This window comes from Pleurodeles waltl, chromosome 12 (assembly GCF_031143425.1).
Source record: "Pleurodeles waltl isolate 20211129_DDA chromosome 12, aPleWal1.hap1.20221129, whole genome shotgun sequence".
NCBI classification, from domain to species: domain Eukaryota; kingdom Metazoa; phylum Chordata; class Amphibia; order Caudata; family Salamandridae; genus Pleurodeles; species Pleurodeles waltl.
The window spans coordinates 513,535,865-513,562,724 of NC_090451.1; the positions used below are offsets into that span (position 1 = coordinate 513,535,865).

A 26,860-nucleotide genomic window follows, 5' to 3' on the forward strand; every position below is an offset into this window, starting at 1 on the left:
AAAAAAAATACATTAAAAAAATAACACTTACCTTTGAGGCTCTGTTCTCTTTCTCTTCGCGGCTGCACAGGCTCCCAGCCAATCACAACGCTTCTGACAGCACTGTCGTGATTGGTCTGAGAGGCCTCCTTCGCTACTCAGACTGGTAATGAGAGCCTGGGCATGTTCTCTACCCGGCTGTGCTATACAGCTGGGTAGAGAACATGCAAAGTGTGCATGTCTTTTTGGTCGGCCCAACACAGACGGCCAAACAGACATACGAACTTTGTGTGCACATAGCTCTCCTCTAGTCCCCTCCCTCCAGCCCAGCCCCACCCTGCACTCCAAGGAAATAAACAAATTATAATAGCGTAATGTACGTTATTATCATTTTGTCTTTCCTTTTTGGAAAAACAAGTGGGGTGACGCTGCTCCGCATTAGCTGAGGAACTGCCCCTGACGACATGTGAGGATGCCTGAGAATGTAAAAGTGGGAGAGAATTCGGGTGAAAATTGAAGACTCTCGCTACCCTTGATCTCAATGGGCAAAAAATACCCTTAAGATCATTTTTTAAAACAATAGCTAGATCTCCCCACCCCTTCTATTATTTCTATCACATCTAGTAATGAAATAGCCTTGGGGGAGGCACATAACAATGTCTGAGGTTGATTCTTCTCAGAGCCATGTTTCATTAAGAAAAATGGTGTCAGATTTCTTGTCTTCTAGAAAGACAAATGCTCAGAACAGTGCTTGGGCAATGACCTGCAATCAGGTAAGTTGATGTGGACCCTATGAGCATGATGTATACTTTTTAATGACTCCTTATTTGTAAGGTTGGGTACACTGTATCCCAAACTGACATTAAATTATTTGCAAACGCCTGGGAGCACATGCGGTGTATGGAAACACTTTATACCAGGCACCTTATTGAGATGTCTCAGTTCTTTGGCAGAGTATACTTGAATCATTGTGCAAAACCAGCAGCGTCTCTGGCCCTGGTCGAATGTGGGCAGGCGCAGACAGATTTGCCTCTGGTGCACCATTGGCGTCCTGATGGCGCCCGCTTTGTGCGTCCTCACCCCGAGTGTCTTATGTAGCAGGGTCGGACCAGAGAACCCTGATGACTAGACCTGCCCTCCTCCCAAGTAAATTCTTAAGGTAAAAAAGTTAAAAAAATTCTTACAATTCCACAAGGATTGTTATTAGCAGCATGTAAACATTAGCTGCAGATTAGTAACAGAAAACATTAAAAGTGAGCGCAAGTTAAGGGCATGTGAGTACTGCACAAATACTTTACTCATTGTCCTAAGTTACGCCTGTCTGCCACTGCTACGAAGGGTTGCTCTTGGGTAATCTCGTGACTTTGAAGGTTCACCCTGACAAGGATTGTGATTATTCCTTGAGTTGGATAGTAATCCGCCCCTTTGCCAAATAATCAATTTCTTACAGGTATGCTGCATCTAAAAAGAAAAGATGGCCACGGAGAGCCTGCAGGTTTCCATAGCTTTAATTGCTGGGGATGCATTGTGGATTTCTTGGTCAAAGACATTCCACTGTGATGTAGCTCCAGTACCACTGAGCCGCAGGGTGATTCAGGAACTCAAACTTCTTTGCACAACATTGATTCAACAGATGTCAGGCAAAGCTATCGGCGACTGCTGTGCCCCCCAATTACATGACTACCCAACATTGAAGCCTGGTTCGTCAAGTCTGGCTTTATCATCACTTGAGTCTGCCAGAAGATGCTCTGTCTTCAAACTGAGTAGGTTTTACATTTGGTGTATCTAGACAGGTTGCAACCTGAAGAATGCTACGATAATGGCTCATTGCCTTTTTTCTTCCATTTTGCGAGATTGGGTGTTATTTTTTATTTTTTTTTGCTTATCTATCCGCTATTATGAGTTATGTTCTTTTTTGTTATTCATAAGATGGAAGATATTCTGAAAGACTTGTGTATGTTTTATACATATATATATATATATATATATATATATATATATATACACACATTATATATACATACCAACATCTCTACATACATTTATTTATCAGCATTTTGATAGCTATTATATCTGGTAGAGTTAAATATAGACTTTATCACACAACATTGTATGTGTTATTTCATAGAGATGAAATATTCCTAACTACCTATCTTTGCTTATATTCAAAAGGTATATTATATTTTCACACGAACCAAAGTTAGTTTACCTGCGCTTTTTTTGCTAAGCTCATAGCCTGTGTGACGCTGTCTTCATACATTTCATATTAAGAAGACTTAGACATATTACCTAGGAAGAACAAAAGATTTAGAGAGGGTGAACCCATTTATGTGTAATCTAGTGTTTGGGTGGCAAAGTTCACCTGTATCTAATCAAACAGTAATTAGATGGATAATGTGTTACATAGGGCAGTATTAACAAAACAGCTAACAAGCAGCTTCCAGTGAAGCCTACAGCTTCTTCCACAAAGGATAAAGTAGCTGCTGAAGTCAGTCTTTTCTGGTACTATTCAGGGTATTGATCTGTGTTTCACTGATGCTTGGTGACCACAACACAAATGGTAAATTTATTGGCTAGGAAAAGTTGCTCAGTCAGGCAGTCATTCTGTTGCTTCTGTCCCAGGAGTAGGAACAGTGTGTTGCACTTATGTTGTAACGTTGTGCAATTGTTGTTTAGATCAAGAGAGGAGGTGGCTGATATTATGGTCGATGCCAGGCAAAAACATCTTTGTGTTAACTGTTAAAGGCCGACAACATTTTCTTTCTCTTTGATGAAACCAGATTAGCCTTCTCTTTGTGCAATTTCCTTGTGTGAGATTCCTGTGGCTTCTCATTTTTTGAGAGGGTTGGTGAATGGATGCCTATCAAAGTGCTCACTTGGATCTCTACCTAGTATTAGCGAGTCCATAGCTTTGCCTGCACAGCCAAGGAATAATAAGGATGTCAAGTAGCTTGACTTTAAAACACATTTCCTGATGACTGACAATACCTGCAGCTGAGAAGATGAGGAAGTTACAGGTCTTTTCAATGGATATTCCAGTAACAAAGTGACTTTGAGAGTGAATCCACCCTTCCTACCTAAGCTGGTAGCAACATTGAAATCAGTCTATTCTAATGTCACATCTTCTTTCCGAACCCTCATTCATTTCATTGGAAAGGAGGCTGCAAAGTCTGGACCCTAATATAGCATTTCAGTATGTGCTGTCTATAGAAATTATAGAAGACTTTTTGGTTACCAATATGGCAGTGTCTTAATGGACAATGCCAAGCATTAGGGACAGCTACGAAGCAGCTAAGAGGATTCTGCTTAAAGGAATATTCACATACAAAAGCCAGATCTGCTTTCTTGAGACCAGGTGCATGTGATGATAACTTGTCATACTTTGATGTAATATTTTATTGCTTTGATTCAGATATCAGGGCAAATGCCTTATCTTGAAGATTATTGTTTTATCATATTTTTGGCTAGCCTTGCTTTCTTACCTCAGACCCCTCCATCTTAAGTATGTTTTTTTCTGGGTACTCTTTTAAATGTAAGAAATCAGCGGCACAAGTTGTATTCATTAGATGAAAAAATATGTACCTTCTGTAGCATTCTAATGGATTTTATGTTCCCAGTACTCATTCTTTCACCCTCCCATCTTCCCTAAAATTCTCAGATCTTCTGTCATCCACACGGCAGTAAAATTCTGAGAACCAATGGATCCGCTGGGGCAGCGCAATTTATGTTCTCCGCCATTTCTAGTCTGAGTGGTGTGATGGCTGTTAATACTGGGGGTATAAATGGCACCAGTGGGTCCCATGACAGTGCATACAAATCGATTGGTCGTCTCAACCTACTGCTGAGATACTCGAAAGACATATAATTACAAAAGGAACAAAAAATCCCTCAGAACTAATACTACTGACAGTTGGTAAGTTTTATTGTGTCCTAAATTGAAACTAATGCAGAATGGAGTAACAGAAGAAATGCAGGAGAATTTTAATCTCATGTTCTTTCTATCTGGGAAAATAAAGATTTTGGGTAAGAAAGATGATTTGTTAGGACCGGATTGATCAGGCTTGAGGCTGGTAAACCTTTTTCCCAGAAGAAGGGACCAGCCAATGGTGTTTCTCTTGATTTGAGCTTGGGCACATTTAAAACCATTCTCGACCTATAAAAAGGGTAAAGGTCAACATCTTTAATCCAAATTAATCTCTGAGGGCCTGGCAGCAGAAAAAGATGAAAATCCAAATGTGTGCAAAATGCTTGATATTTAAAAGAGGTTGACAGTAAAAAGGACAAAGTGGGAGGCTCTATTGATTTTCCATTATTTTCCTGCTACATGTTATTTGATACCTTGTCCCTGACAGGTGTATTTGGAGATGGGTGTGGGGACATTAATGTCAAGACTCACCGGGATCAATATGTCAGAGGCCTTTATTATTCCCTGAAAGCTACTCCACAGGGGAGGGATTCAGAACTGCACTAGGTTGCATGGAAAATGGTCATTTGAAAATGTATCTTTCAGTAATGATTATTTTCATATGGCTGAAATCACATTAAAAAGTTGGTAATTTGGGAATACATTGTGAAAGGTCACAATGAGGTAGCTGCGCGTAAGACTGAGTCCAGTGTAAGAAGTCACACGTTTAGTGTTTCTCATGATAAACATGATTTGTTAGTTGTTGGGGACATGGAGAAGATCAAGAGACTCATAGACAAGTATGACAAGCCTGCATCATAATAATTCCCAGGAATAAACATAATCCTTGGCCACTCCTGTTCTTACAGTATGGCAATTCAGTACAGTGGTGATGAAATATTACTTGGAGTATTGCCATGCTGAGTAGTTAGATCTGTATTTCTCTTTCTGTCTTCCTTTGAAGCTCATGTCTATAAGAACATGGTGCCTGAGACTGAACGCACCATGGTATTCTACAATGAGCCGCGAGTGGATGGACTGAAGAAACGGGAGGAAAAGCCCTTGGAGATGACAGAGCATTTTGAAGGACGACCAGACTTTTTATACTATCGCCACACTGTCTTCAGCAAGCGACCCAAGAAAGTAGTCATTGCAGGCATGCCCATGGAAGCCAACCCACGTCCTATTCAGGTACATTAGAATGCGAAAGTCAGAGTGTCTGCTAATAGCTCATCATTAATGAGATTCATACTGTCACACTGCTTTTCTGCTCCCAAATCTGCTGCCTGCTAATTCCAATTTAAATATTATGTTTAAAACTGTACTGTTATGTGCGTTCAAATTGCATCTTTGAATAGAGTTTGTATGTTTCTAGTATACTACATCAGGCCAAATTGTACGACTGGGCATCCTATAGCAGGAGGCTTAATTTGGGAAGACCTATAAAGGATCTATCCAGGAGTCCTTTGAAATGATACAGCCTAGATATCCCTAGTGGCAGATCCGCTTAGAATGGGTAAACAATATGCTAGTTTGGGTGAGCTGTACACATGTCTTCCGGATCCCTAAAGCCAATGCTGTTACTTAGGAATTTTCTGGTTGGAATATGTCCTGAGAGTTCAGACTTGTTCTTTGGGTGTCTTATTGCTAGAGGTATAACTAGTGAGTCCAATGAGGCAAGCTATTACTTTATCATCTGCTTGCTAAAGATATGGCTATGGGCACATGTTCCTCAGTGTTATAGCTCTGAAAGATGTGAAAGTCCTATCACAGATATTACAGCTTCAAGACAGAGGATATATATATGCTCAACAAAAACTGTGAAATACATTTTTCTAGAGATATGGCCTTGTTGTACCATAGACATACGTTCTGCTCAGGAGACCCATAATGCGATCCACACTTACCAGAATAAGTGATGAGGCTGAAAATGCTAGGGTGGGAGAAGAGTACTACCAAGCCATATTAGGTAACTAAAGTGTCCACATTCTGGCAAAGTGATCTTGAATGCATTCAAAGAATTATAAAGACAAATAAATACAGAAAAAGAAACAAGTGTCTCTTAAGCAAGTCCAGAATTTACATAAGTGGCATAGTGCAGTATTGCAAATTCAATCTTTCTTTAGAATCTTTGTGACAGAATTCTGGGTGCATGGTGTAGTTAGAAAGGGAGAGTTTGAATTGTTTTAGAGGATATGTGGTTTTAACAATAAAGAGGTCACGCCCATGAACCTCCAATATTGCCATTTGTGAAAGAAAATAAAGGAAAGTGAACAGTCAGTCTTCACATAGTGAAAACTACACGAACTCTTCAAGCAAACCAGGCAAATTGTGTATCAAATAGGCCATTGTTTTGGTTTTTGAGTGGCCATTCTTTTCTACGTTCAAGGTAGCTTAACACAACTTTCATGATTTTTTTCTCATTGTAGGGAAGGGTCGCTCTTCTCAACCATTTTTCCTGCAACAACTTTTTTGTCCTTTATATTTATAGATGAACAATGCTTTCTCATTTTGTGAAGTACTATCCTTACATAAAAAAGGAAGTTTCAGAAAGATCCACATCCCCATGTCATGTTTTTCTGATAATCTTTATGTCACAGAATGCCCACATTTTCAGAAACTACTCAAAGGGACATTGAAATATGAGAAGGAATGCAGTTAAGAGGTAAAAAAAAGCCCAGGCTTCATCCACAATGAAGAGTTCCAGACCTACTGAGTAGTCATCGTTAAGATTGCCATTAGGGTATTCAATATCAAAACACTGGACATTGAAGCATTCACTGTCAAAATGGATGTCACAAAGACGGTATGTACTGTCAAGACCATTGACACTGAAAAATATAGCATCAAAGACATTAATGTACAGTAGGGCTTTGGCTTCTCCTCAAACCAATTGAGTTGCCTCACTTGTATTTTCTTCCATTCAGTCCCTTCAGCACATACATCTGAGCAATCTTTTCCTAAAATGAAGACTACACCTTTTGCAACAGAAAAAAGGAAAACATGTATGCCTGCTACTGACAGAGATTGTATGCTGAATACATGTCCTCTATATGATCATGCAACATAGGCCACTATTCAAGGCATTATGGGGTGAGCAGAAACGCAACCTCAGAAGCAGCATGAAGGTCATACTCACTGGCTTCTCTGCCAAAGTTTCCATTCTGAATCTTACTACTTGATGACATTACCGCATTACATTATTATTTAACTAGTGGAGTCACAAGGCTTGGATCATCTGATACATATTAGAGATGTTTTAACACAGAGGTCCATGAAGGCCTGTGATACCTTTAGTCCCAGGCTCAATAAAGCTAATAATGGAAATACTGCATGAGGAAAATGTCAACCCTTCACATGGTTGTAAAAGTATAAAATGGGCTTCAAGGTGTTCTAAGAGCTAATGGTATTTGTCTGTGTTGAGCACTGCAGGGAGCTGGAGAAGCGGGATATAAGGGTTTCAATGGTTTCCCACCAAAACCATCTATAAGAGAAGGACTCGGGTAAGAGGCCTTCATTCACCCATCATCTACGTCTACAGACCATGCATTGTCCAGCGCCCCACAATGACACCCAGACCTAGACAACCCAAACACTTACATAATATTCACATAACACATAGACCCAGCTTGTACACTTAACACTAACCACTACACATCTTCAAATTAGAGCATACACATTCACATTCATGCTGATTAACATTTGCTTTGCAGTACTCTATGCACCAGACATCACAGACCTCAACTCCTCTCGCAGCTTGGTGCCCTCTTCATCCCAGAAACATGTTCCATCCCCACACTCTTGAACATGCTAGTTCTTCTTCTTCTCACAGGCTACAGCATCCATCACACAGACCTTGCACATAAGAAGGGAGAAAGCCTCACTGTCATCCATAAATCTTCCAGGTCCTGCACCCTATTCAAGCAAGTAACACTAAACTCCATGGATCTACTGACATGCTATGTTCCACTGTCTGCAAATCTGACTTCTAACTTCCATCTCATCTACAGATCTCCCAGGCGGAACATTTATTGATGATTTCTCAGACCTGCTTGCCAGGTTATCCATTCAACATCCCCATAACATCCTCTTGGGTGTCTTCAACCACACAAACACAAGATTAAAAAAACACAAGAGACACCCTGCTCAACCTCATTGAGATTCCAACATGGTACAGGATGTCACACAAACAACACAATCCAATGCAGACCTCCTCAGTACTTAATTTGTGAAAGAAAGAATGCCGGTGCCCGAAACTCTGCTCAGAAGCCTGCGACCAGTGCACTTAAAACTCAACACATGGAATACCAAGGCTGGTAGTTCTAAAACCACCTCATACCTCTTTAACTCATTATAGGACCCTCCCTCTTCCCTTTATTTCTCTCTCCTGCAAGTTCCTGCTTTTGTCCCCATGACAGTTTTTCCATCTTTCCCTTCCTCCATCTTTCCAATCCATGTAATTTCCCTCTCTTGCGCTCAGTAAAAAGTGCTGGTGTCCCCCACTGGCAACCATGGCTCAAATTAAGCACTGGACCAACCCAAGTCTTCGAACGGACCAACTTCTTCACCATTGATATCTCCGTGCTCAGCAAGCTACAAACAAACCAAGGTGAACTCAAAAGACTTAGGCAGGTCATAACCGCCCTGATCCACCTGTATCATTCGGACTTCATGCCCAACATAGGCACCAGACTCAACCTCAGATGACTATTTGGGGTGATGGCCTGCTCTGAAGATTACAATATTTCCACAATGATTCAGTCAATGGATGCCTCCATGGCCTTCGACACCCTTTAGTGGGATTATATGCACATAGTTTTGGAGCCCTTTGGATTTGGCTCTGCTTTCCTGGGCAGGATCTGAATTCTATATCAGGGGCCAGAGGCGCAGGTGAGGGTCAATGGAGTGATTTTGCATGCATTTGAACTACAATGAGGGGCACAACAGGGATGCCCGCTTCCCCCACTAACGTTTGATCTGGCGAGCTGGATAAGGGGTGACCAACTAACACATGGAAATACATGGGAGAAGCCGACAAATTTGTATTCTATGTCACAGCCCCCACATTCACCATCCCAAGGCTAATGCGAGTTCTCCACATCTTCGGTCACCTCTCAGAGATCAGGATTAATTGGCAAAAATCACTCATGCACCTAATTACGTATCCCCCCCACCAGTCCTACTGGGCGAGATCCCTATGCTCTTGATATATGAGGGATTTACATACCTCGCCATATACGTCACACAAGACCAGAGGTGTTTTACAAGAATAACCTTAAACCCAACCTGGAGCAATTTGAGACAGTTGTACAGCACTGGAGGACCTTGCTGCTCCCACTCCTGGGAGCGGGGAAGTATGGGGGGCACAATGTTCAAAATGATCACCCTCCCATGCATGATATACAAAATCCAAAACACCCCATACCTGGCGCCCAAAGGCTTTTACCTTAGAACAGAGGCCGCCCTCAGACTTTTACTTTGAGGAGATAGCCCATCCTGTATCGCCCTTCAGAAAATTACCGGGAGGGTGTATGATGGAGGGATTGGCCTCCCTGACATACGCAAATACTATTGGATGACGCAGTTGGGGGTAGTCAATGACTGGGTCTTTCCACCCTGTGGCGACCCAGCGACACGTTTGGACAGATTTGCATGGAGTAGAGAGAGCTATGAGGGGGCACTATATAAGGCTAAACTAGCATGTAATCTCCCTGTACACACCTGAACAGTCACCCAAATATGGAGGGAGGTCACTGCACATTTGGAATGGAGGGGCCGACTGAGGGAGATGACCCCTCTTTTGTCCAGTGACCTCCTGTCAGAGGTAGGCAAACTACAGGACTTCGCCAAATGGAAATTGATGGGAATTGCCAATCTGGGTGACATTTGGCAGGGAAATGGACTACTGAACCTGACCAAACTGACCAACAAATACTAACTAGTGCCTATGCAAAGTAATAAATATATACAACTCAAATATGCTTTTGCCACACACATACCTGCTAACCCGGCCATCGAGGAGTTATTCCCACTTGATGACTGTATTCTGTCGGAACGGCTGTGCAAGAAAGCCTTCTCCCTGATATATAGAAAGTTGTTAAATAACGCTCCTGATACCATGCTGGCTCTTAAAGCCAAATGGGAGGCAGACGCAGGACATTTTAAAGAGATGAATAGGAGGAGGCCCTGGAACCCCCCTGGAAATCGCGATCAAATTCAGCTGCAGATTGGCCCAGCTACATCAGTCCTATTATTCATGCACCACTTTACACACCATAGGTAGATGTCCAATGGCGGCCTGCTTACGGGTTGTAGGGAAAGGGGAGCATTCCTACACGTGGTCTGGACCTGTCCACGAATATAACCCTACTCGTCCTCCATCAGAGCAACAATGCACACTGAGGGGTTACCAGATGCTAGGCACAATCAAATGTTGAATACTCAATATTTGGGTGATGAACCACCACTTCGATATAGTAAACTATGGATGTCCCGCAGCCTTGGGGGGACTAAGAGGAATATAGCCCAGAAGTCAGGAGCGATAGACCTGCCAAAGTTACAGGACTGCCAAATGAAATGTGTTGGTGCTTGCTCACCAAAAAACGATCTACTTGAGCAGAGGATACCCCAAGAAATGGGAAAAGGTGTGGTCCTCTTGGAAAGCAAAAGAGTTGGAGGAAGTGATCAAGACGATGCCATTAATGGGGTTGAGTAGATTGTGGGTCTGTGAAAATGTGTCACTGCTTTGAAAACATCACAATTGCACCGCATACTTACCATACATTTGAAACTGTCATGTACCATATTGATCTATGCCTACTGTGGTTTATCACTGCTTGTTTGTTTGCACATTTTCCTAATTAATTAACTCAATAAACAGATGTTAGAAATGGGGTCTTTGGTTGGCAGTCAGGTTATCCCCTGTCCAAGCAAGGACCCTCACTCTAGTCAGGGTAAGTCACACACAATCCAAATTATCTTGTGCCCACCCTCTGGTAGCTTGGCACTGAGCAGTCAGGCCTAACTTAGAAAGCAATGTGTAAAGTATTTGTGCAATAAATCATGCAATAACACAATAGCACCACAAAAAAACACTGCACAGTGTTTAGAAAAATATATAATATTTATCTGGATAAATACAGGTCAAAACGATTAAAATGCAATAAGTAAATGTTGAGATATCACTGTAAAAGTGATATAGTGTATTTTTTTTGTAAAAGCAATAAATGTCTCTTTCACGCACAAAGTACCTGGTTTGCGTTCAAAATCTCCACAAAGGAGGAGATGCGTGGAAAACAAGGAGGTGTGCATCGATTTCTCGGGCTGCACACGGCGATGCTTCGTTTAGTTTTCACGCAGGGACGGCTGTGCCTCGATTTCCGACACTCGGTCGTGGATCCTCTTTGGGTTGCGGGGTTTTCGGATGCCCCAGGGACGATGCCTGGATTTCCGGTGCTGACAGGACGAAGTCACAGGGGCTGCGTCGATCCGGTGGGCTTTGCGTGGAAATTTCTACCGCACGGCAGGTGCTGTGTCGATTCTCTTTGGAAGTTGGGCTGCGTCATTTTGCCTTGGCTATGCTTCGATCCAGTGGGCCGTGCGTTGAATCTTCTTATTGAGAAGTCGGGCTACATCATTCCGGTTTGGTGTGCGGTGAATTTTTCACCACGATGTAGGCTGTGCATAGTTTCTGGCAGGCTGTGCATCGATTTTCACCGCACAAGGAGTCCTTCTTGTAGAGATGAAGTCTTTTTGGTCCTGAGACTTCAGGAAACAGGAGGCAATCTCTATCCAAGCCCTTGCAGAGCACTTTGGCAGCAGGGCAACAGCAAGGCAGCAGTCCTCCACAGAAAGCAGTCAGGTGAGTTCTGTGGCCAGCCATGCAGTTCTTCTTGGCAGGATGCAGGTTCTGGTTCAGGTTCTCTTCTCCAGGAAGTGTCTGAGTTGGTAGGGGCAGAGGCCCTGTTTAAATACCCAAATGTACCTTTGAAGAGGGGGAGACTTCAAAGAGTGGCTTAGAAGTGCACCAGGTCCCCTTTCAGTTCAATCCTGTCTGCCAGGTTCCCAGTAGGGGGTGTGTTAGTTTCTTGTGTGAGGGCAGGCTACTGTCCTTTGACATGCAAGTGTCAGGACCTCCACCCTCACCAGCCAAGGAAGACCCATTCAAAATGCAGATGTATGCAAGTGAGGCTGAGTATTCTGTGTTTGTGGTGTGTCTAAGTGAAAGCACACGCAAGCTGTCAACTGAACCCAGCCAGACGTGGATTGTAAGGCACAGAAGGATTTAAGTGCAGAGAAATGCTCACTTTCTAAAAGTGTCATTTCTAAAATAGTAATATTAAATCCAACTTCACCAGTCAGCAGGATTTTGTATCACCATTCTGGCCATACTAAATATGACCTTCCTACTCCTTTCAGATCAGCAGCTACCACTCAAACAGAATATGAGGGTAGAGGGTAGCCCCGATGTTAGCCTATGAAGGGAGCAGGCCTCACAGCAATGATTTTAGGGGTTTTACACTACCAGGACATGTAAACTACATAGGAACATGTCCTGCCTTTTGCCTACACAGCACACTGCCCTATGGGTTACCTAGGGCATACCTTAGGGGTGACATATGTAGAAAAAGGGGAGTTTTTAAGCTTGGCAAGTACTTTTAAATGCCAAGTTGAATTGCAATGGCAGGCCTGAGACAAGGTTAAGGAGCTACTTAAGTAGGTGGCACAATCAGTGATGCAGGCCCACTAGTAGCATTTAATCTACAGGCCCTGGGCACATGTAGTGCACCTTACTATGGACTTATAAGTAAATTAAATAGTCCAATTAAAATGATCCAATGTTATCATGTTTAAAGGGAGAGAGCATATGCACTTTAGCACTGGTTAGTAGTGGGAAAGTGTGCAGAGTCTTAAAACCAGCAAAAACAGTATCTAAAAAGTGGAGGGAAGCAGGCAAAAAGCTAGGGATGACCACTCTAAGGCTGTCAGGTCTAACAACAGATTTTGTTTTAAAAAGCTTAACACAAAAGAGAAGAGCAAATCTTCAGACTTCTCAATAGACATCATAATGACTGAGCACCCTTCTAAAGGACTTCAATTCTTTTTTGGAAAACTAGGTATGCGAACATCAATGCCCCTATTAAGACATGGAAGTGCAATCCAAATCCTTCAGCACCCTGGTACTCTAAAGCTCTTGCTATAAATAAATGGTCCATTCTGAGACGGGAAAGAAAATGAAAGAAAAACAGAACTCCAGGTGACCTCATCATGCTGAAGTCCCTCCTTGCAACACTCAGACCTCTCATCACATCGGCCAAAGCAAAGTACTAAACCAATAGAACCCTTGAAGCCACAAACAGAGAAAGAATGCTTTTCAAAACAGTCAAGCACTGCATCACCCCCCTGCCAGATATACCTATTCCTCATTCCACAGAAAAGTGCAATGCCATCAATCTCTTCTTCAGTAAACAAAAAGTTCAAAATATCTGACACCACATCAAAACACCAAGAATGCTTCATCTCCTATACCCACTATGTCTCTTAGAATCCTGCATTGGTCATCCTTTAGAGCCATATCTCTTAAAAGTCTCGCAGACGTTCTCAACTCCCTCAAATTGGGCTTCTTAAGAAGATGATTTCTTATAGTTGTCCTTCATCAAAGCTCTCTGTGGAGAAGCTCTCTCATCCCTATTCACCATTGTCATTACCTTGTTCACTCAATACATCTTACTAGGAGCACTCGAGACAAGCCAGATACTCCCACTCCTAAAGAAGCCCACAATAAACCCTGATGACCTTGCGAACTACCAGCCCATGACTTGCTTACCATTTACCAGGAAGAGTGATAAAAAAGCACTCGGTGTTCAACTCTGAGATCAATTTAACTCTAACCATCTCCTGCAAGACTACCAATTTGGCTTCAAATCACACAGCACTACAGAGACTGCCATCTTACACGTCTTAGACAATGCCCACCCGATCATGAAGATGAGATGACTAAAGCCACTGCCTCCTGATATTGTTGGATCTCTCAAATGCCTCTGACTCTGTTAACCATCCTACCCTCATACGCACTATGGAGTCTTGAATGGGATTCACTGGCAATGTCATTCACTAGCTCTTCTACTTTTCAAACTGGCATTAAGTTGTTCACATGAGCACCTCCAGGTCCCAAAAGATCACTGTCAACTGTGGAGTCCCTCATGGTTCCATGCCGTCCCCTGTCATCTTCATCTGCCACATGGAGCTGCTGGCTTATCTCTATGAACCTGTGCCTCTTATCAACTCACTTTTCTTTATTTATTATTTTTTCTTTTTAAGAAGGTATATTTTTTTAAAAGGATTCCCTTCATGGTGAATTATGATTACAAGTAAGTATATGTCCTTCCTTTACCATGCCAACAGCTTTCTTTTAAGGAATGTTTAAGGAGCACACAATGGGTGTGATGGGTGCACTAGATGTCTAATCAGTACTCTAATTAGAAGGTCCTTGTAGCTGAGATACCACTTGGTTAGGTGAATGGTTAAGAGAATAAATTATCAAAAACAACGGTTCCTCCAGGTGGCAGTGACACTTTGTGCATCTTGAAATATGTATGTTAGTCAATAAATGAATACGCTAAAGCAGTGACTTTTGTACAATGTATTGATAGATCAAAGTGCAGAAATTACAGGTACAGGTGTATAAAAAAGGAACAGCACAGTCCTAGTGAGATCATAGTAACATGAATGGCAACAAAACATTGAGAATCAAATAAAAACATTGGCCAAGGATACAATCAAAACTAGGTACAAGTTATTGCTTCATCAAAGCCTTAATAGTCAGTTCCATAATCTATTACTGACAGCTCTTTTAGCCACTTTAGCAAGTCGATGGCTTGAATCACTGGGTCTTCATCAGGACTAAGAATCTATGTGTAGCATCTTGGTGCCTCTCAAAGCAGTGCCATGTGTGAGTCCAAAGGGATCTCACCTGAAAAGTTCAATAACTCGTAGAGTTGTTGGCATTCATTTAATTATTTTTTACAAAACACAATCTCATGGCTGGGTGCAGTACATCCCACAATCATGTTTATCACGGTGAGCAATAGTTAATTATTGGTATCCTTATTTCAAGATGCAAAAAGGTGTAAATTTGTCCTAGAGCAACTGTCATTTTTGATAACACATTGTTTAGCCCTTGTTTTGCTTTAGTGGTGGGCAACCCTGGTGTTTAGTTAATACTTGGTTAGGTGACATCATGCAAATCTCGGAGTGTGTTCTTAATGTGTGGTTTTGAGGATGGGTGTAAGTAAGATGGTACGGTTGAATGTTGGATGGTAGGAACACGATCCATTTGGGTTGGGGGTGGGAAGATGATGGCAATTGCTTCGATGTTTTAGGAAATCTTTCTGGTTTTATTTACAAAACATTTGACAGTTTGTTGCAGAAACTGTTAGATTTATTGGTTGTTGGTGCCACACAATTGCAGTTGATTGACCAGAAGATGATTTGTGTAATTTGAAAAGCAATTTTTGCATGTTTGATAATAAGGATGAACTTTTCCATCTTTCCTACTGAAATATCTCTCTGGTATTTTGACAGGGTTTGTAGTGATTGAAAATTGTTGTAGAGAGGGGGTTCTCTAGGCTGTTTAACTCTTTTTGTGTATTGTTTTGGGTGACTTCTGGGTGTGGGCTATTGTTTTTTATTACTCCTCAGTGCAGCACAACAGGTTTCACAATTTCTGTAGCTGATGAGATTTCAGTATTTGGAGAGTGGAATATTTACTTTGTGAAATTGCTGAGTGTTGCACTTTGGATTTGTCTGAAGCAGTATTATTTTAGAGTGGTGGTTGCAGTTTTCTCAAGTGCTTCAAGCACCTTATGCAACATATGCTGTTGAGGGTTGATTTTAAAGGGTTTAGTTTAGTTTAGTTTAGTTTTAAGGATTTATAAAGCGCGTAGTTACCCTAAGGCATCCCAGCGCTAACCTAACATGACCAGTGCTGGCAACAGGAGAACTCAGAGAGTTACCTACAGAAAAGAATGGTCTTGAGTTTTTTTCTAAAAAGCTGCTCTGAGGGTTCATAACGAAGTTCAGAGGGAAGATCGTTCCAAAGACGAGCGGCCTTAGTGGAAAAGGAATTGGCCCCCCAGGCTCTCTAAGACCGCGAGATGGTCACATGTCGGGAGGAGGAGGACCTCAGACTTCGAGAGGGGGCATAAAGATATAGCCGCTTTCTAAGGAACATCGGGCCCTTATCTTGAAGGGCTCTGTGAACAATGCATAGGGCTTTGAAATGGGTACGCTGCTTAACGGGGAACAAGTTAAGTGTTGAAAGAGCAGGCTTAGCGGATAAATGTCTGGGAAGATTGATAAGAAGCCTGGCAGCTGCATTCTGAACTGTCTGCAGCTTTTTTATGACATAGGCCGGGGCGCTGAGAAACAGTGAGTTCCCATAGTCCAGACGGGAAAGGATCAGAGTTTGAACGAGGATTCTTCTGGCCGTAGGGGGAAGAAGATTAAAGATTTTCCTAAGGACTCTTAAAATGCCAAAGCATGTAGAGGAGACTCTTTTTGCTTGATAATCCATGGTCAGGCGAGAATCCAGCCAAAAACCAAGGCTTTTTACCTGGTCCTTGGGAGGAGGAAGATTGTTGAAAGCCCCAGAGTGCAGTGAGAGGGGAGAGGCTGGGGGGACATTGCCTAGTACAATGACTTCTGACTTTTCATTGTTGAATTTAAGCTTAGACTGGATCATCCAGCCTCCAATGTCTTTCATACAACACGAAAGGTTGGCCGCAGACGAGTCCCCAGAACTAGATAGTGATACCACAAGTTGAGTATCATCGGCATAGGTGACCAAAGATAGATTGTAGGGAGCGATCACTTTAGCCAGCGGGGATAGATAAACATTCAAAAGAGTTGGACTCAGGGAGGAGCCCTGAGGAACTCCACAAGTCAATGGAAAGATATCGGAAAAGTAGGCTCGATCCAGAACTTGAAAAGATCTACCTTTGACAAAAGCGGACAGCCAGGACAATGCTAAGCCTCCTATCCCTAATTCAGAGAGCCTACAGCAGAGAAGGTTGTGATCCACCGTATCAAAAGCTGCGCTAAGATCAAGTAGAATCACGGCTACATGAGACCCTTGGTCCAAAAGTTGCCGGGCTGACTCCGTCACTGTGAGGAGGGCTGACTCCGTGCTATGATGGGCTCTGAAGCCCATTTGAGTGGGGTGGAGAAGTTCATGGCTCTCTAGGTAGCTGGTTAATTGGTAGTTAATATGTTTCTCCAAGATTTTTGTTGAAATGGGAAGGAGAGCAATGGGTCTATAATTCTCCAGCAGAGATGGGTCCAATTTCGGCTTTTTTAAAAGAGGCTTAATGATGGCATGCTTAAAAAGTGAAGGAAGAGAACCTGAGGATAGGGAATGATTCAATATTTTTGTAAGGGGAGGGACAATGATATCTGAAACCCGCGAGAGGATGGAAGGAGGGGCGGGGTCTAGGGGGGAGCCTGATTTAATTTGAAGAAGAAGGTTGGTAGTAACAGTATCCGTGAGAGGTGCAAAGGTGGTTAATATACTTCCGGAGAGGGAGGGATCCATTGTTTAATACTCTAATGTCTCTGGGGAAGGAGAAGAAGAGAACCCAGAGTATATCTTGATGACTTTATCATTGAAGTAGGATGCCAGGAGATTACTGTATTCAATGGAGGGCTCTGTGGGAGGGGTGGGCATAGGGGTTATGGTTAATTCTTTAAAAATCTGAAAATTTTCCTTTTGTGAGCAAGAGGAGTTTTCTATTTTTGTTCCGTAGTAAGAGGACTGGGCGGTTTTAATGTTTTGGTGGTAGAGTCTGATAGTTTACATAGCGGCCAATACAATACAGAAAAGAAGCTATGCAGCTCAGTGTGTTGCTATATTTCTTTTGAGACTGAGGGTATTTTCAGAAGTGTGAGTTGGGCTTTTGACCACATAATGTAGACCTTTGGCATTAGGCCTCATGATTCACTTATAAGATGGTGCAGACTAAGGGAAAATAGGTGAAAGGCCAACCTAATATCAGTTTCTTGTTTTTTCAGAGAGATGGCGATAAAGCCTGTGGCTCCTTTGGGCATTTAGGGCCATATTTATACTTTTTTGTGCTGTATTTGCATCATTTTGTTGACGCAAAAACGGCATAAACTTTCAAAATACAATTATATTTTGTACATATATGCTGCTTTTGCATCAAAAAATGACGCAAATGTGGCGCTAAAAAAGTATAAATATGGGCCTTAGTTTTGCTGCCTTGTGACCAGTAGCAATGGATTTTGTGGTGGAAAGCAATATACTTAGTTTGAGGTTGTAGGGCAGGGGTATGTATGAAGAGTTGAAATGACTGTGACTTAGTCTTGCTGGCATAATTTAAAGAGTTGTGGTCCTCAGATTGTTGAGGGTGATTGATGATTGAGTTGTAGTGGCTCAGGAATAGTTGAGGCTCACCGGCTTTTTTAGGTGTTTAAGGCTGAGTGGCATTTAAAATAATTAAAGCTAAATTGTATTGACAGAGGTGGAGTAGTGCTTACGTGCTAAAGGTAGAGTGGTTGTGGCAAAAGGAGTGGTAGACCTAGTTGTGGCTGAGGCGAAGAAATACTGCAGTAGCAGAAATAGATGCCGGGGGTATTAGTGCTGTTGGGCGCAGCAGTGATGTGGTACTTAAAGAGGTGAAGCGATGCTTGAGTTGGCAACTCTGAATGACGGCTGATGAAATGGCTAAGTAAAAAAAAAAAGAAGTGGGAACAATACTAATTACAAATAGAAAGTGAGTCAAAGTTCCCTTTTACCCTGTCTTGCTGATGACTGTGATGGTCATGGCATGGCTCCAAGTCATAAGTTGCCAGAGAAAGGACACCCACCCTGCAATGCCATTACTGTTTATTTTGTATTATTATTTACAAAGCACATTCAGTGCCCGTTGCAACCAATAATGTGTTTTGCAGCTTGTCAAGTAATTTCCCACTCTGTTTTTCTAAGCATGGTTTAAATCTTGGGAGTGTCTATTTGGAAGGAATCTTGGGTTCGGGTGTTCAACTTGGATACAGTCACATTTGAATATACCTACCATAATTATTTCTATGATTACTTCATCGAGTTTCTGTTTTAATATAGAGAATGGAATGCTGATATGAGAGGAAAGGGCCGACTCCATTTGGGAGCCACAGTGGTGCACTTCAAGGATCATTGTATACACCACATGGTAGGTCTTTGAGGCCTACACAGAGGCGTAAATGGCACAAACCAATTATCAGACCATAGATACCGTATTGCTGGGTCTGTGACGTCCACCCAGAAGCACAGATGACACAACCAAAGAATAATCAGACACTTCACTAGAGGGTCTATGGCCCAGTGGAGCAAAAAGTTGCAAAGCAAAAATAAAGCCATAGATACCACAGTAGTAGGTTCGTGGAAACAATCCATTAGCAATGGTGAGTAATGAAAAAATATCTAGAGACACCACATTAACGGGTCTTTGATGCCAACCCAGAATTGAATAAGGTGCAACCCAAGCATCACAAGCATAGACACTACAGACTAGGGGTGTGCAACCACTCTAAACCAGAGATGGCTCAAACAACCAATTGCCACAAATACCACACTTGTGGATCTAAGGGGTTCACCCAAAGGTAGTGCTGGAACAGCTCCAACATAACCAGATATTCAGCTCTATTGGGCTTTAGGGGCCTACAGGCCAAGAGTGTGGGAACTCACAACACCAGATTCAAGCCTGAAAAACTACAGTAGTGGGATTATGGGTCCAACTCAGAAGCAGAGATGGCAAATCCTAAAGATGAAGGCATAAATACCACATTGATGGCCTTGTGGGTTCCACTCCAAAGCAGAGATGGTACAACCCAAAAAAAACGAGAGACACCAAACTATTGAATCCAAGAGGCCACCAGATCAGGTTGTTGCAATGCAAAAATCAAGTCATAGCCATCACACCAGTGGATGTATGGGGCCAACCAAAAAGTGGACATGCCACAACCCCAAGGATCAAACTATAGCCTCTAAAGTAGTGTGCCCAATAGGCCACCCCAGAAGTGGAATGGCACAAATGGGGATCTCGCCAGACTCCATGGTGTTGCAACTGTAGATTCACCCATAAGAGGAGGAGGAGATTCCAATAGTTTCACTATACTGGAGAACTATGAAAACTAGGAAATTAAATGGTAAACCGTATTCCTGTGGAGTTAATTTGTAATTAACAGTACAGTGATAAGAATAAGCAGGAAGAGTAAGGGAGGAAGGATAGAGGTGTGTCAGGAGTTCTGACCAAAGGTTCTTTCAAAGCCATCTGTGCCCTTTATATTGATGCCCTGGGAGAAGACGTTAAAAAGGATCAGGAGGGCAAAGGAAGGGACAGACACTTGTCTCGAGAGCCCAGTCGAGTGCAGTTATAGGTTTTAATGATGAAGAGAGGCAGAAGAGTGAGTCAAACAAAGGAATTACCTGAGATGGAGCAAAGACCCAAGGACGCTGCCTATAAAAAAAAGGAATGCTACACAAATACACAATCTGAAGCCTGAAACACCAAAGGATATTTAAAAACCAAGAAACAGTGAGCACCTCAAAAGTTTATTCCCATGTCTACCATTTTTGTATGTTAAGGGGAGGAGACAGATATGTACCACTGCAGGAATACCATCAAGTTTATGATTCTGTTTCGTACTAAATCTGCTATGAAAATAGTTACTGTTGCACACAAAGGTGGGGCCTGCATGCTAGTTCAGCCTCGGGGTAGAATGTCGTGCCTTAAAAGCAGGCTTTCTTCTCTGGACTGAGCCAGTAAAAGATGGCAATGTTCGATCTGTTCTACTTGGGCTTACAGATTTAATCTGACAGTGGTGGTTTTGGATATCGAGACTTGAGCCTTATCACTCCCATTCTTTCAATTATTTAGCCACAGATTTGTTTCTTGTTTATCTGTGACACATTCTCGCAGGTGCCTTTTTTTCCACAGAGTCAGCACTGTGATGTGCCATGGGTAGTGGTCAAAAGGGTTTGTAGAAATGTCAGCCATTTGATGATCAGTTGGGTTTCCTTTTGATCAGTCCTTTGTAGAACTGCTTGTTGAGTTTTGTATGCAGTCATTCAACATCTCAACACCTCATCTATGTGGAATCCTGCTGTCTTAGTGAAGCAAAGATCACCCACTGGTGTCCATAGGGCTGTGCTTTGGAATTTGTGTAGAGGTTCCTGATTCTCCTGCTACAATCGCTTCACACCAGGAAAGCATATTGTATTGTGGGTTGGATAATTGTACTGATTGTATGCATCAAGCTCCGCATGGGCATTAACGTTATCTTCAGGAGCGGGTAAAATGCTGTCAGTTTAGCTAGCGCCTTCTGGTAAGATCTCTTAATGTGGTTTCTCCAGCTGAGTTTAGAGCTGAGTGTCACCACTAGGTAGGAGCAGTTGTTTTACTGCCTCTGCATTGAGGTGGATCTGTGGATGCTCTTTTATCTTCTTTGGCAGGAGCGGGTGGATTTATCTGCACTTGGAATGGGAGAAGTGGAAAGCAGGGATCACATGACTCTGGGACCGAAATGGGGCGCTGCCTGTCACGATGATTCAGTGGGGAGGCATTATGAGGAGGCAAACCAGTCAGGTACCTGAAAGGTAGAAACATGCAAATATTCTAGGCTTGAACCCGCGAATGAAGGGAACACTTTGATTTTGCATCACTGTCTTTGGGCCAGCAAACAGTGCATGACTGTACACTTTAAATGTTTTCTTGCTGTCCCTGCTTATTAAGTAGCCATAAAACTAGGTGCCTCTCTGATTTCAGTAGGCAGCACGGTTACAACCAAACTGAGTTATTTTTGTTGGTGTGTTGCTCTGTTTAGTCTTCTCTAAGTGACTTTTGGCAGCTTATTTGAGTGTTTTATGCCTCTATGATCAACATACATATAAAGCAGTGACCTGCAGGTTATTGCTAGACAGGAAAACATATCAGGAATACATGCAAGAGGTTTTTCATAAGTGTACCTGTATTTCTTTCCTATACTCCCAAACAGAAAATTACAGAGCGTTTCCATAGGAATAGGGAGAAACCAGCCAATGAGGATGTGGCAGAGCGAATTTTCTTGATACAGCAAGACCGCTTCCAGCTGACCTACCACAGAGACGATTACCGCATTACCACCTCCAAGTGGGAGTTCTTGAAACCAAATCATCTTGGCGAGAAGGGAACCCATGTAGTCTTGACCCCTGAAACGAGCATCTATTATCAGGTGGGAACCTCAGTCTCAAAATGTGCTTTCAGGTAGTGTTGTCTGCAGCAAGAAATGGGGAGTCTGGAATTAGTTTTGGCATTGAGTACTGTATTGATTAATACCAAGCATGGAATCTGATTTATTTTAACCCACAATTATTGTACTTGTCTGGGTTTCTTTAAATATACTTTATTACATTGTTTTCACAATAATCAAATGTTTCTGTAAGTAACATTCTACTATGTTATTTTACTAGAATATTTAACGTTATTGATAATATGTTCTCCCTATGTTTAGGGTCTCTCTTACAACATTCATCTGGAGTATTATTAATACCTAAATTTGAAAGCTAATATATAAAACTCATAACATTTTCTTATTGCGGCAAAAATATATCTTTAGACAATTATATGATTTCACTCTACCGCAATATTCCCTCCCTCTATCAACTTATTCTCTCATGATTGTGTGTGCGACTAATGTTTCAGTGTTGACTCCCAACTTGTATACACCATTAAGCTGGTGGTTACCATTGTTTCTATATGATGTAATTACCTTGGTGGCAAAGGTATTCTGATGACAATCTGAAGTGTTTAAAGAATATATGTAATTAAGTTGATCTCTAGTTTTAATTTGTTGTATATAAACTATGTATTTCAGTGTAATGCATAGTCCGAGTATATAACATTCATCATATTTTCTCGCTCTGCAGTTTGCACAGCTGGATTGTAAACATATAGTAATTGTTTAGTTCTCACCCAAGTGGGAACTCCTAATCACCAGTTAGCAGTGCCGGCAACTCATTCCTTGGGTGCTAGTCTCATCAGTTGGTGATCAGAGCACAACCTGCTTATTATGAGCACCTATTCACTCCATGCACACTCATTGTTTAATTTGTAGCTCCCCAGGAGTATACACTTCCTTCTGCCCCTACAAATATTCTCATTAGGTCAAATAAAACGTATTGCACAATAATCACTCATTCCATGGTCAACTGCTCATTTTGTTTGGTCAGGTGGAGCCCATTGAGAAATGGAACAAGCAGCTCTATGTCTATGAGATGCTGATTAGTCTGCTGGAAGCGGAGAACAACGCCAAGGACAGTGTGCGACGATCGGAGTCGGAGGTGAGTGATCAGAGGACAGTCCATGAACTAGGAACAGGAATCTAACCCGAAGATGAGTAACTGGGCAACGTAGGAGTCTGGCGCATCTACCTATAGAAAGTGAGAAAGAGAAGATAAGTGATTGGAAATTGAAAATGAAGTCAAATGACCCCAGAGTTCAATTTCATGTAGAGATGGATGTAAGTGAATGAGCACTGTGTCATAACAAAGAGCACAGGAGAATGTGCTATTTTGTAATGGATCTTTATTGACGTTTCTTAATAACTATACAATACATAAAAAAATGTGCAACATAATAACAACAAAACAAAGTCATCAGTCACATTCGTAAAAGGAATGACAGTCAGTATCTCATTTTTCTCATTTCTTAATCTCCATCCGACAGAGCCAGACACAACCCATATCTCAACTGACCAGAATACGTGTCATAGTAGATGGATTGATTTAGGATGCATTGGTGGTCCAAATGTTGTAGTCCTATTAATCTTTTTGGCAATAAGGTAAGGACTATGGACTTCTCTAGGCCAGTGACGGCGGTGAATAATGCAGTAAAGTAAGGTGAGGTGGGTGCTGGTGTTAGGAGTAAGGAATTGGTGTGACTGGAGCAGCAACACATAAGGACTGTAATAGGGTTGTGCTTTAAGCCTGGCACAGTTCATATTCTGCGGTACCTTCCTGTTTCCACAAAGGTGCTGGAAATCCTGAACTTGCGAAGCCAGGAGATGCAAGACAATCAGCTGACACTCTCCGTCTATGATACAGAGAGAAACGAGACGAGCAAGAAGCAGCGCGAGGCTATGGTAAGCATGGGCAGCATCAGGCTACCTCCTCCATTTTCAAGGTAGCCTGGAATCCAGAGCTATGGAACTGCAAAATGATCTTTCGTTGTTGACATCAATGCTTGCCTTGGCCAGGCTTCTTTCAGATAACATGCATTTGGCCACTTATTCAGGGCAGCCTTCTAAATTCAACTCCTGTCCTATTCAGATTCAAATACAATGCCCAGATTTCAATATGTCTCCTTCCTACTGAGACAATGATAAGTCCAATCTCCGCCCCTCCTGATCATTCCTTCCCCTTATTAGCGCAACTTTGGCCTTAGCGCTCTGAAGCATGCGTGGCTGAATAAGTGTATTCAAATTTTAAAACTTTGCAATATTAAAAGACACCCACGGGATAGTACACCCGACAAGAGCTCTAGGGCAGCCAGCTGGCTTTATAAATTCATGGCTCATACTGCGATTATGATTTAGACGTTAAAAGTCATTTAATTCTTATAATACATACTGTCATTCACCCGGAGTAGAAAACATACAGCGAGCCTCGCTTTGGACAGCATAGTAGTTTACCCAACAGCACTTGCGTGTTAGACGTAATTTTGTAAATGAGCAATTGCATCTGAAATATCAAAATGTTCAGCATTTTATTTCATTACGTTATTGAAGACAGAGTATTAACTAAGCATAATAGCTTTTGAATGAAGAAATTTGACAGATTGGCACTAATCTCAAGCTAAATTAATTATTTACTATTACGGACACACAGAACCTGTGCAGCAGGGGAAATAAGTTTTACATTTGAACTTATGATGGTTAGTTTGCAAAAGTCAATTTTTACAAACAAAGTTTGCTGAGGTGACCACATGAAACATGGCGGCCACTCAGGAAGCTTACTGTACCCTCAGAGAACCAATCATGGCAACAGGGCTTCTGAGGCATGGAGATCTCCTCCAGGCAATCAGAGATCTTAGAATATGCCAGGCTGTATTCTGCTTAGGCAATGAAGTAAATGCCTCTTATGCCTTGGTGGACTGCCAATCCCTAAATAAACCCCTAAGCCTACTGGCTGTGATGATTACCTTTGGCTAATACACTCGTTAATTTGTGCTTTTTGTATCCGGTGCTGAGCACCGGCACTTATTTTTGCGGGCCGGGGCTTATTCTTCTGCCTCAAGCATTTGCTGCGAGCAAAAGACACATATGGGAAAGACGGAGGAAGGGAAAAATAGATAAAGCGTCACAAAGAGAGAAAACAGAAAGCTGCTAGAGTGAGCTGAAGGGGCAGGGAGTGGCTTTATATAGATTGAAGAGGCCCGGGGTGGCTTCAGGATTACGCTGCCTCAGTATTCAGTGTTCCCACATTTAATTACAGAAGCCACGTGTTTAAAAGGAGGGCTTTGAGCACCGGCACCTGTTTGTTTACAAATTAAGCACTGCGGGTAATAAGTACAAATTCAAAATGGGAATGCACTAAGTATTGAATATTCCACACCATCTTGCTGTGTCTGTTTTTCAGCAACCATGCTTAATCTCTGTAGAACGTCTCCAAAATTTAGCTGAGTAGTGTAGTTTTACTAACCTTCTAAAAGTAGTCTTCTAGGGTAGAAGCAGTGGTTCAAAGAGTGTAGGTTCCAAGTACCACACCATCTCCACATCCTCTCCATTCATCTTCCCTTGCGATGCTCCCCTGGTAGGGCACTAAAATAAACAATTTCATTTTCTGCTTCCACTTCACAGGCAGCTGCTTTAGAGGAGGAGCGTGTCCGTAAGGCTATCCTCGAGTTGGATTACATGGCACCTTTCTTGGCAAAGCTGGGTGACCCTGAGAAGCTGACCAAGTTGCAGGCGGAGAAGCTGAAGGAGGACTGCCTGGCAGACCTAAAGCAGAGGCTCATTGACAAGGCCAACCTCATCCAGGCTCGTTTTGAGAAGGTAGCCCAGAAGACCTTTGTGCTCTCTTTCTCTTTTTCCCTCCTCCTCCATTTCATTCTCGCCAAATGCACCCAACTCCTTCCAAAGTGGCCGATGCTGATGCTTTACACGTTAATACTCTAAGATAGGCTCATTAGCCAGCCCAGCTTCATCAAGCACCTAACTTGTATGTGTCTTGTTCTTTCTCCGCCATCATATTACATCCCCTGTATGCCCGCCTCTGTACCTGTCACGCTAACTACCTATTTATATATCCCTTTCTGGAGTTCATTGTAAATGGTTTTGGAAAAAGAAGTATTGACATGGGATATCTACCAGAAAAACAATTATAAACATATCACTAATAGCAACAAAATATCTATCATCCAAAAGGCTTAAATATGATGAACTGAGGGGGCAATTGATACAATATTTTAGTGCAATGGCCACTGTATAGCGTTTTTCAGTTAAGAATTCAGGAGATTGTGTTAAAGGGCAGTTTGCAGTTTCAAAGTAAACAGTGTTCTTTGAACTTGGTTATGAATGGCAATAGATGAAGAAGCTGTAACCTTCTAGGATAGTAACATAAAAACTATAACCTTTGTTTTTTAAAGGGGGTTTGTGGAGGCAGTCTTAATTTTATTCACCCATTGGTATTTACAGAAGTACATTGTTAAAGAATTTACAGTGTTAAAATCAAACAGGGCATCTTCAGACGTAACCTTCTTGGAGGTCTATGCGATTTGACTCAATACAGATAAAAAGCATATACCACCATCCTAGGCTATGTGTTTGGTAGCAGAGATTGCAACATTACCAACCTTACTTGGTGTCATTCTCTTGAAAACTTTGTTGATGGTCTCATGGTTGCAGCAAGGGAAAAGGTCAACTAGAGAACAGAAGTTTGAAAGTAAT

At 42.1% G+C, this 26,860-nt stretch overlaps 1 protein-coding gene across 2 annotated transcripts in view; it reads left to right on the forward strand.

The window, feature by feature from the left end:
• DRC7 (dynein regulatory complex subunit 7) overlaps nt 1-26,860 on the forward strand; it is a 156,989-nt gene that overhangs the window by 122,880 nt on the left and 7,249 nt on the right. For both annotated transcript variants that reach the window (XM_069217357.1, XM_069217358.1), the window contains exons 12-16: nt 4,848-5,074; nt 21,932-22,147; nt 23,145-23,255; nt 23,945-24,055; nt 25,772-25,966. In XM_069217357.1, coding sequence (XP_069073458.1) covers nt 4,848-5,074; nt 21,932-22,147; nt 23,145-23,255; nt 23,945-24,055; nt 25,772-25,966 — 860 coding nt within the window. The remainder of the gene's footprint in view (nt 1-4,847; nt 5,075-21,931; nt 22,148-23,144; nt 23,256-23,944; nt 24,056-25,771; nt 25,967-26,860) is intronic.